The sequence below is a fragment of the Helicoverpa armigera genome, chromosome 6, assembly GCF_030705265.1.
Source record: "Helicoverpa armigera isolate CAAS_96S chromosome 6, ASM3070526v1, whole genome shotgun sequence".
Lineage (NCBI taxonomy): Eukaryota > Metazoa > Arthropoda > Insecta > Lepidoptera > Noctuidae > Helicoverpa > Helicoverpa armigera.
Window position 1 is genome coordinate 2,561,291 of NC_087125.1, and position 12,552 is coordinate 2,573,842.

Genomic DNA, 12,552 nt, shown 5'->3' on the forward strand with positions numbered 1-12,552 from the left:
TAACTACGTCGATATTACATACATACACGAGGAACAAAATGACTAGCATACATATAGTATATATGTAAATACGTTACCATCTAATATACCATTGTTATATACCACATACCCACATAATTACATAAATCATCTCCCAAATTAATTACCAAGACAATCCAATGAAGCATGACCGCACAAATCTCAAACATTTTGGAAAATGAGCGGGGTCCTTTTGGTCCTATGGGGTTAAAATTTTAAGCTTCTAAGCCGTTGTGGCGTGACCCAACATGGGATTCGCCATGACAGCATAATGAATGCAGATAACCACAATAGGAGTATAAATGTTAAAGGGGATGAAAACTAAGTTTAATTAGTAGGACAACCCTTAGAAAGAATCCTTAATTTAGAAAGCTTATTGGACACAAGCAGATATAGAATTCTTAATAAAATATTAACCAAAATAAACTAATGATAAATTTGAAAATTGCGCACAATTACTCACATAGCTATTACAGCATTAACTTCATTTTTATAGGTTTTATTTAAACATGCAGATATAATTCCATGTCTTGAAAAAAAGGAAACACACAATAAATCAATTGTTACCCCTTTTATATGCAAAACAAGTCACCGAGCACTCTCATAAATTTCAAACGGCTGTCGTTTTTAACTTAACCCCACACATGCAACCTGTGTTTGTTAGTAAAATTCATTCAGACCTACCATAGCTAATTGTGAGTATATTATTTGGCAGTCATTCGCAGCGGAAAATAATTTATTATATTGAAACGAGTTTCATTAGTCCACACAGGGTTTATGAAATATTAACAACTGAATAATTAAGCTTTTAGCTTTCCAATTGTACGCTGTTATGTCACAAATATTATTTAGATATGATTGATTTTGTTTCGTTTTATTGTTGGAGTTCATACAAAATGGCTGCCGTGGTGATACGTGGTCGTTTAGCTGTGTTTCATATTAATGGATTTGAATTGATATTTTTGATGAATTACTCCAATTAATAGTGGAATTTTGTATAGGACCTATTTTCACTGTTGGCCTATATTGAAAAAAACTGCTAGATTGTTTGGTTATTTCCTTGCTTGATTATGACAACATGGCGTACAGCCTGACAGATAGTGTTACTGAATTCTAAACTTAAGAGATAAAATTATATACCTTTATCTTCATTCCCCAAAACAGTACTCTCATTACCTATTTCCCTCCAGCGTTCAAATATATAATAAGGATTAATTAACTGGATGGCATCCACGTTGAAACAATCTCCCAGTAATTAGTTTCAGTAAAGTTAAGTAATAGTAATTCACCGTAACTACACGTGTGAGTGCTCCGAAACAAATGAGATTTGAACCAAGGATTAAGTTTAATCTGGGTTTAGATCCAATGTCGATCCTGTGATGGGACGGTGTATTCCCATTTGGTACCTACGTACGGACGGAATTTGGTTCAAAAATTAAATTATTTTGGTTTGCTATGCTGATTATTTTCAGCTTTATTTTGATTTTCCTTAATAAGGAACTTCCATTTTCGGACCCATCTTTGGATAAACCGCGCCAAACGTTGCTTAACTTCATTATCGACCGAGCCGTGCGGCTATTACTTAGAAGTCTCATTTTAATTACTTCTTTCAAGACAGAGCTGAGCCATGTTTAGCCTTTTTATTATAAAAACTTCTACTCACATAATTAAATAGTGAGACGCTTCTAAATAACGAATGTTTTTCTAAGTAAATGTAGGGAGTTATTCTCGTTGGCGTTAAACAAGCCAGCTAATTTAGATAAGTAAGTACATATCATTAATATTACTTAGAAACCAGTGAAACTGTTATGGTTACGTATTTATGGGAAACTATAAACAATACTATGTTACAAAATAATTGCATAAGGCATGTGTAACAAACATAAACGTTACAAGGATAGAGTCCCGCTTCCGGAAAAATGAATATTATTACAATTTCATTTCGCATAAACCGCCCCGCGAACACGAATGTTTATCCATAGCAAAATGATCTTATTACCGCCGCGTTAAAGTTTAAACTACAACAGTAACACAAGGAACATATAAACTACAACGTGTGCGTTTACAAAGGCCGATAGAGCAGTTTATACTTTTTGCTCGCGATCACGACACCGGTAACGACTTCCCTTGCAAACGCGAAGCGAAAATGCAACGATTCCGAAATACGCGCGAATACCGACGCCAACGCGTCGCTTAGCAAACCTTTGTACAGACACGAGCAAAAGGCACATCGATTGTTCCAATAAAAACGGAAATATTGCCGAGCGTGTGAAAAATGAATATTTTTCCAACTGAGCGTCCCCAGCGTTAGTTGTGAGAATTCTGACGCTCGAAATTTACCTCGCAATTTATAGACGTAAAACAATAGCGTTTCGAACAAAAACGTTCGAGCAGATTGTCGAAACGTTCGTAAACTCGTTTAAATCGGTGGTATGTCCGCCGAACGGTCGGACAGTTTTCCGTGAAAAATTACCGCCGAATGGCGGCTAAGCGGTGCTTTTAGCCTAGTTTCACAACGAGCGAAGTCACGGCACGACCTGGCGATTTCCTCGGACCACGCTGCCGTTCAATTTACCGGAACGCATCTGCCAACTAAATAGGTTGGCCCGCGCTCTCCCGGAACGTCTTAGCTCCTAATAAACGCTGCCGTAAACGGGTTCGCTATTCAAAAGTTGAACGCCGATTAAAACAGAATTAAGAATCGAACGCTAAACGAAATTCAATATTGGAATCGTCCAATGTAGTTGATCAAAGAGTACTAATTGTACAAAGAGGGCAGTGCAATTCAAGTGGTTTTATTGCCGGTGGGGCGAGTGGAAGGCGAGCAATTTGGCGGTCTGACCGCAAGAGCCGCGCATGTTTATTAGAGACAAAGAGCCGCCGCGTCGGCCCCCGATTTGCATAACGGTCTGTGTCGTAATTAGAAACCATCTCGGACGTCCCTCCTTTGTCCCGTCAAGTCTGGAGGGGACAACGTCAAACGCCTTCTATTTAGCCGCTCACAGGATAAGCTGTATAATCCTACTGAATTAAAATAAAATGTGCATCGTGTTTCTCAAGTACGCTGATATTAAACTCTCGAGAGGGTGTAATTGTCCTAATAAAACATTTATTTCTTAAGCTTGAAAAGTCCTTTTACTTATTAGACGGTTACTTTGTATAGCGAATTACGTACATAGCAAAAGCTAATATTAATAAAAGCAAGGTTTTAGGTCTACCACTCCGCAGGCACGTCACCCACAATTCATACCACTCAGGCTTGTTAAAGCAACAGACTAACAAAAGCATACTTCTATTTTAATTTAATCTAAAGCAGACAGGTAATGAAAATTTTAATATACGCGCCACAAATGTCGGCTACAATTTTCGGTTCAGACCTAACATGAAAAATAAGTCCCACGGAACACGCCACGCATGTTCTTAAGGAGGCGGTAATTTATTACTCACATGTTTCATTACTCAAACGTATACTTACCTATAAGATGAAAAATCGTTTAAAGAAATTGCTTACGTAGCGAGTACAATAAATCGTGGGTAAGAAGCGCACAGTGTAACACACAACAGAGGCGGGCAGGGCATAACTCATTAACTCGAGGCGCGTTTACGAGGTCCGCTATATCGCGAGCCGCGCCGGGATAATGACGCTAAACCGATATCCTTATTTACTGCAAATTGCGTCGGCTCTTACATCTAGGCTGATATGGTATTGGGGTTGTGCTACAAATATCTTGTTACGTTACTTGATTAGTTTTGTTTCATAGCTAAATTGAAAGTTGTAGGGCATAATGTCCATGTTTTATGGCAAACTAGTGTCTTTGGGAGCAAGAATACCGCGCAATAAAAGTCACAACGAAAATCGAACGCTAGGTCCGAACAACCCAAATATTTTTATTTGTAATATTTCTTTTCTAAAGACTTTCAATTCCTACATCCATGAATTCAATTAATTCGGTTTCTTTAGCAACAAAATATTAAAACATACCAAAACACAATTTTCGGTCCTACAGGCTTTAATCAAACGCGTAATTTGTAATTAAGCAGGCAGATTGAATAATAATTAATTGTAAACTGTTAAACACACACGGATTGTCGATAATATTCCTCGCAATACAACCGTGAAATTTCCGAAACTCCAAGTTGAATACGGACAAGCAAATCATCCGTGAAGTGAGTTTGCAAAGGGCACGCGTCCGGAACGCAGCGAGCTTCGTAAACGCGTTTAAACACGTCAAATGCACAATACGGCTATTGTGGCCGATTGATTCAAACAAAAATAGATGTTTTGAAATATCCGCTTTATTTTAAGTGGCAATTATTCGCAACTGTAGATATAATTATGGTGCAAGCAATAATAAAACGCAAAGCCCGGATCCCTTGCACTTGAAATGGAATTCTTAATTACGTTTAATTTTAATATCCGTTCAGTAATTGCTACATTTAAAAGTAATGAATTGCAGACTTACGCTTATTAAGCTGCGTTTTAGTATTAACGCTTTAAAAAAATAAGTAATACGTAGCCTTTGTAGGTAGATACGTATGAATTGATATCCTAACATACGACAATAGTTACATTATCTAACATGTTCAGTAATCCATGCAGATAATCGGAAATTGCCTGACATAATCAAAAGCGATTAGCTTTAGTACATCTAGTTAATTAAATTAAACATGTATATTTTTGATAATTTTTCATTGAATGTCGAAAAGTTTTGAACAAGACTATTTTTTTTCGGAAAACCTTATTATGCAAACACATATTTTACCTCTTGAGAGACTTATGATATTTTTTTATTTGTTACAGGTAAAAACAACGAATATGCGTTCACAGTCTACCCCCAAATTAACGGTAAGTCCCACTAGAACTTTCTAGAACAAAGTGCTCTTTGTAGATATCAATTTGGTAATTATTAACGCCAATGAGTCTCGCGATACAAGATAATTGAATTACGTTTGTTGGTATACACCTATTATGTTTGATTTGGTTCATTAGGGTTATTTTAGAACGAGAATTTGTATACATACATATACGTATAAACTAATACTAGCTTCCTCCCACCGCTGCACTCGCGTCCCAAGATAACTGCTTCCCGTAGCCGGATGGTGTTAAAAACTCAATGCTTCTCCCGGGTCTAAGCTAGGTCCCCTCTTATTTTCAGCTTAAACGGGTCAGTCATTCTTGAGTACACGACTTTCTTTTCAAAATGTTTAAAGATAAGTCTGCATAACTACAGAAACAACATACAGGAGTCTTGGCTACATAAAATTCGTAAAAAAGGGGATATAACTAAACAAGATTTTCAATATATTTGGAAGCTAACACTGCAAAAGTAGATCAAAAATATAAATAGATCCCAAAAATGAAATACAGCAAACCTGCCCAAAAAAAATACAATATTAATCTGACAATAATCAAGATGGCCGCTGTACGTAAGTCTCAGTAGATTCTGTCGCTTAATTACTTTACGTCTTATCGTATATTAAACCGCTTACTGTGACGTCGCGTTCTAATAATTAGATTTAGATAATATAATTCACTGAAACAGATACTGTTCAATTAATGTAATTATAATCGTTATTAGCTTTGAGTTATTGGGTATCGGGGTTTTGAATTTGCTTTGATATTTTCTTGTTATGATTTATGGAGATTGTGTGTATCTGTGTATCTGTTTTTGATTTAGTTCCCAAGTTTATATATAGCACTCGATTACACAGGTTCACTGGATTATATCACCCCCCTAAGTCAAAATTGTAAACAGCAGAAAGAGCCATTGAAACAAACCTCAATCGATGTTCGCTAACATTTTAAACGCAATTCTCTTTGACATTACAACAGGGTTACCACATCACAAAAACGAATAAAAATTGTCAAAAAGGTGAGTTCGAAAACGAGGTTGAGCTCCCTACAAAAGAGGAATGCGAATAAGTAGCAATATTCTCAAATCACACGTTCTCTAATTCAGTTGCGGCTGTGTTTCAGAATCGATTGCGCTTTGAAGAGCTACTCTGTACCTCTTTTGTTTTAATTGTGGAGCGGGGACACCGCTCTTACGAACTTTGATGCTTTTTTGTTCCGTGTCCTCATTTCGAATTAGAATGAAGTGTTTTAAAAGTGTTCGGATATCGGAATGTACTTTCCTTTGTCTATGATGGAAAGGTTCTAAATTTAAAAGGTTCCAATTTTGAAAAGAGTGTTTTGTTTGTTATAATGTGTGAAACCTCTTTACTGCACCCTTGGGTAGTGTTTTAATATTTATATGCATTTTATACCATTAGAGGTAGAACTCATGCACTCAAACTATGTAATTAAAATAAATTACTCATCGTGCACTCCGTAATTTCGAAACTTTTTGAGTGCAAAGTTACAGGGATTGTTCCTTACGACACGAACTTTGTTGGGCTTCAAAAAGGACCCTTGTGTATATTTTTCGAAGTAAATGAGTTATTCTCGTTGCCGATAGCAACATGCAACCTTCATGGCTCTTAAATTGTGATTTATCACATTTTATGGCTGACATTAACACACTCGAACATTAAAACCCGGAGATGCACCCTCGATACGCCATATTAAAGTTTTTGAGTGTTGCCATATCTCATAATTAGTCTGCATAATGTTTGTTGCACAAAACACACGCCCACCATTTCTGTTCGCTCTTTCACTTCGTTTTATTTATTAGTTATTCATCAAAATCATTCATACTTCATTTTAGATTTTTTGATAAGTTCACCACTAAGTTAAAAATATGGAAGAGGAAAAGGTAAATAACATCTTTTGTTGGGTTCCTTGGTTCCTTGCCACACCGCCGTGGCATTGATTGAGGTGCGTTCGCAAACATTCATCAACGGTGCGATAATTAGCAATGGCTGCGTCCCGAACACGTACACCCGAACGCCAGTAATAGGTACCTAATGCGACAACTAATTTCCCAAAAGAAGTGCTCCACCTTCCCAGGTTTTTATTGTGACCACTCGCGATTCTTGTCACGATCTTGTCTCTACTCAACCCCTCCCCGCCCCCGCGCCCCGCGCCCACGGTGTGCAGTCATCAAGCCCGAAAACTTGCGAATTAATACGTGCTTAGATTCCTTCCAAAGCCAACGCAGATAAGAAAGAGATTGTTATACAACTTGTCCGCGAGTTTCAAATGAAATCTGTTAATTTCCGAACGACTTTCCCGCCCTTTTTGCTTTCCCCTGAATGATGTTGGGAAGTTTCCGAATTCCAAGTTTAAACCGTTGATACAAAGGCTTGTAAGTTTTTCGGCTAATTACTTGAGTAACTTTGGTAATGGCACCTTCGCCTCCGTAGCATGTAAAGAAAAAGTTTTCTCGTTCATTTAATATGTATGATAGTTACTTAACTCTGTCTTCTGCGTAGTGTGAACATTTTCTCTACATTAGACAAGTTCACACTTTCATAATTAAGTTTGAAAAATTAACATTCTGTACTAAGAAGGTGTTCATTATAACATTGGTGTATCTCGTTTAATCAGAGCTCGTGTTCAGACCGCGTATGAATGCAGATAAAACTTTGCACATAACCATCGTTAGCCGTAATGTTGGACGCATAAGTAATACAGACGAATGGGACATTGTTCTAAACCTAATTCGGTCCAAACACGCTATCCCGACGCGAATTTCAGTAGTTTGTGAGTACTAACTAGTAAATTTGGAGCGAGGCAGCTATAACAGTGTGTGTATATCATCGTAGCCCGCACTAATCTCGGGGCACTCGAAACGCGAGCAATTTCGCGATCCTTGCGACTCCGGGGCCTCAAGCGACCTCGCCCCTTGCTAACTTAGTGCCACTTGTCTGCGCCTCTCTCGTGCCCTAGGGCTGCGCACCGATCCGAATCTAAGCCTTGATAGTGGGTCAAAAGTTTGACCGCAATTGGTTCTGAAATAAACAGAATGTTGTTATTTTAATACATTAAAATCTGCGAGAATCTCTAGCCCGGTTCGAGAGAGTTTTCCATTATGGAGACGTAAATAGAAATCATCCAATTTCATATTTAACCCAGCTATGGCACATAATAACTAATGGCAAAACATTTAGAGGGCGTCGTTATACTAAGTTACACACAGAACCCTTACTCTGACCCAAATGTCCGTCCACTTAGGCTACAAACACTAAACAGTCATTAAAATCTAGGTCTAGTGAAGCCTAAATCACGACCAACCCTATCTGAAGCGTCGGCAGTGTTCGGACCCTCTCGTCGGTGCTCGGGCGCACTCGGCATTATTCGGGAACTAAACAGAACCTATCAGAACTAATTGGCGGCGGAACGTAGCGAGCCCGCAGATTGGGACTTCATAAGATTAGCAATGCTCTTGGGAGTACTTCCAGCACAAAATTGAAGACCACTCTGATGTATTTTAAGGTTTCAATTGATAGATAAGAGAGGAAACGTTTTTGAAACTCGCACAACGAAATTTCTCGTTACACAGCAAAAGTTTTATAAAGAAATAACTACCAAACAAATAATAAGCATGCGAATGTGAAAGCAACGTTTATTTATCAAAGTCAAACAAGTCATATTTCTCGAACACGCTTTCAAACTGTTATCAAAGCTGAGTGAAAGTTACGCAAGCATACATGGTACTTATAAAAGAAATGGCGATACATCGACGTTTAACAAATGATACACGGCAACGCAGCCCTCCTCTACAAATCGGTTCACAATTGTCGATCCCGCCTCACGTTGCCTAATCCGATATCAGTAAAAGTAAATTCAACTCGCACATCAATAACCATTTTGACAGTTAAGCCGCCATTTTTCATTTGGCGCGCAACGTTCAAAAGTGGAATCCATGCGAAAATCGCGCAGTCAGAGGTCGCGTTCGAAACAAAAAAGCTTCCTTGTACCGAGGGCGCGCAAACATCGAAACTGCATCGAGAATCCCCTTTTAAACCCCTTATATTGCAGCTTTAATCTGAGTGTGGAAAGTTTTCCCGTAACTAAAGCAGCGATGGAATGGGAGGTGGAATTTTGCTGTTCTAACGTTGGAGCAGGGCGGTACGGTAGATCAACTTCCGAGCCATTTATTCACAAATCGAGTTATTGCACCTCTCGCAGATCGCTTTACATAGGTCATTTGTGGAAATTACACGTCGCCGCAACTTTTCGTATTCATTTCAAGATTAATGAATAAGCTGGTAGCTACCTTTTTAGAGATTAATGTAACATTTCCGTGAAAGAAGCTCACGTTTTCTTAATTTCCTCCTTCAAAGTGGTGCATAAGCCTTAATTTATGACATGGCGTGGCGAAGATAAATTTGTTCCTGTTTATCAAGGCGGTGCTTTAATAAACAAAGCTTGGCTATGCAGTTTCACGTTTATTCACATCAAAATGTCGTAATATATTTTGAATTTAAACCCTTGTCCCATTAGGGCGTCTGTTTGCAGAATTCCACAAAGGCAAATCTAGTTATAAGTGTAACGCCGCGCGTCCAAACACTGTTATCCGTTTATTTCGCTACGTACTGTTGCCGCATATCGCAAATTAAATAACGTGTTTCGACTATGAATAATAGCCGGGCCCGGCCTCAGAACGCGCCCCTTACAATGTTACCATTTGAAATTTAAAATAACAACAATTTTATTGTTTATGGTTGAGAACGCGCGAGTACTTTTAAATTTGGAACTTGAGCACATTTGTTATTTTACATTTTATGGCATCTCTGATGTGACCAGTGTTACGAAATTGTTTCAGTTCATTTTTCGATTTGACATTAAAGTTATTGTTTGACCTTTCCTTAATTTTTATTTTGAACTTATGCAACCTTAATGATGTTTATCGATAACTTACACTATAAATAAACATAAAGATCAATAATTGCCTTGACAATCCCTGATTTTATGATATTACTAACATTGTCACAACCGAATTTCTTCTTACTATTTAATATTCATAGACCTGAACCAAACCATTGCTTAAACAAGCTGAAATTACACTAAATAAACTTAACAGAAATTGGGCCACTACAAACAAGAGGCCTTTAAACCACTACAATTAACAAATAACTTGTTATCACACGAGAAACGGGTTATAAAAAGCATAAAGTTATTCACCGCTACATATAAGGCCGGCTACAAATTTCGCATATCATACCTGGCCGTAGTTTCATAAGCTTTATTAAAATTCCCGTCGCAGGGCGGGTCCGATTCTCGAATATCGTGCGCCAACCTTATTATATTCGATCTCGGAACGCACGCGAGCATTTTGACGTACTAATTGCAGGCGGGGTTGTTAGATACGAGTCAGCCGTCACGGCATACCGAGGGGTGTAAAAGAAGGCTTATTACGAATAGCGAGCCTCACAGAATAAGGATTTAAAGGGAAAATATTTTGAGACATTGTTTTGGAGGAATGTAAGAGTTGACGCCACGGAGGATAGAAATGTAGCGGAGATACCATGAGGAAGCTAAGTTAGACGCTTTCTTGTAGGTCAAATAACGGAGCCTTGTCAAAGCAAAACCAATCTGTCCAAGATTGGTCTTGATTGATAGGACATCAAGTGGGCGGGCCCCACGTCCCCCGAACACCCGCATTTTCGCGACGCTACTTTCTTAGGAGATTTTGCGTTATGACATCTCCGCTAGTATTTTGTCCTCTATGGTCGACATCAAGCGCAATATGTTAGTGTGACGCCGTTACGCACACATGCATAGTTTATTGTGTGACAGGTATGTGCGTGTGTTAGTTAAACAAAAGTGTTGGAGGTATGATATTATGTTTTGTTTGCCTTAACATTGTTTTACTTTTGTCGTGAATAATTTTAAGGGAGATTAATAGGTTGACATAGGTTAGCTGAAGCTTAGCGTCATGAGTTACTTTTGAAACTGTATTTTGTACGTATAAACAAAAAGGTTATCTACAATGCGGCCTCCTTCGTGTAGAAACCATAAACTAAAACAATATGCCTTATTAAACAAACATATTTTCCTTTGCATGAAAATCAGAACAAAATGAAAAGCTTACTCGGTTTAATTGCAAATATGAATCTAAATCGTGAATACATCGTACGTTAGCACTAATAAATGCGCTAGCTAGCACACGTAAGCGGCAATATACTCATTGACGTTATTTATTCGTATCCGTACTTCGTCGCCATGCTTATTCACTTCGTTTGCAACCGGTGCACGCGATTGGCGCGCATTTTTACGATTATTTTAAATTTCGAACGTAAAATCCGAACGGCCAGCGCTTGGAACGACTTCGCTTTAATAGGCCGTAAGAAATTGCACTGGATTTTACTAAATAGGTTTTATTAACCCTTTTTATACTTTTTTATTAAAATAAAAGTATAAGCAGATTTTTATGCCTTCCGATTAAGTGCATATTTATAGTCCAGAAGGAGCTCAAGGCAATATTACGACCGTCTGAATTAAACATTAAAATCCGGTTAAACAAACGAACTTTCTCATTTTAAATATTAATTCATAGTGGAAACTTTTAAACCCTCAAGTCACCGTAAAGTGTTTGAGTAGTAATCTTTCCCGTCGAGACCTAAAATTAATAAACTTTTGTTGACCTTTACAACTTGCGAGGGATGCCGACCAACGATAAATATGGAGCTATGGCATAACAGCATATCTTAACTTTTTTATTCATCGTAGAGCTGCGTAAATAACTTTCAACGTCTCATATTTCATTCTATATTTAAATGCTGTGACGTCATTTAATATCCGACTTGAAAAACTGTATATGGCAACACTTTGCTTATTATTTTTATTTACATAGGCACCCTTAGTGACGTAATATATAATTCATTTTCACTATAACCCACTTGGTCGCGTGACGTCTCAACTACTTTTTTTTAATGTTCGTAAATAAAAAAGGTCGGACCGCATTCGTCCTACTTGGACACGCAAGGGACGTAACGTTTCAATTTTTTTTTTACCCCGATACTATCTTCGTATACAAAATAAGTACCTATAATACATTTAAAACTATCACCGCTGTTAGATAGCAACTGCGTTATTAATTCTAAGGGCAAATTAACCTTTGTTAATTTTGAAAGCAGATGGTATCGGTTTTAATTTAATATTAATAATGAACTGCGGTTTTGTTGCCACTATGAAAAAATAATGGCTGCTCAAAGAATCGTTGTCTTTGAAGTTTTAATAATTAATACGTCGTTAGGTTTTGTTGTAATCTTCAATGAATATTTAATTTTCTATTTGTTACTTTGGATTAGGAGCTTGAAAATTCTACGAATGCAGCTGTTTGTTTCTTTGTTTATTTTACTGTGGTTATCCAGCCAGACTTTAAATGAAAGCTCTAAATAATTCTCCTAAGCTTTTAAAACTAAATAAATCATAAACAACTGTATCGTACGAAAACAGTGAACCGTATTTAACCCCCTAATTTCCCATTCAACTAAAAATAACCATTTATACTCATCAAATTATTGCGGAATAATTTATTCGCGCCATTACCCGAACACAAAATGGCAGCCATATTCATATGAGGCGTGATTTGCAACATTGCCTCTGATTATACCATCAACAGTGTGACAGCTGTTCTATCAATC

At 37.6% G+C, this 12,552-nt stretch overlaps 1 protein-coding gene across 2 annotated transcripts in view; it reads left to right on the plus strand.

The window, feature by feature from the left end:
* Positions 1 to 12,552, plus strand: part of LOC110381084 (leucine-rich repeat-containing protein let-4) — a 322,306-nt gene that overhangs the window by 252,892 nt on the left and 56,862 nt on the right. For both annotated transcript variants that reach the window (XM_064035053.1, XM_021341295.3), the window contains one exon: positions 4,820 to 4,864. In XM_064035053.1, coding sequence (XP_063891123.1) covers positions 4,820 to 4,864 — 45 coding nt within the window. The remainder of the gene's footprint in view (positions 1 to 4,819; positions 4,865 to 12,552) is intronic.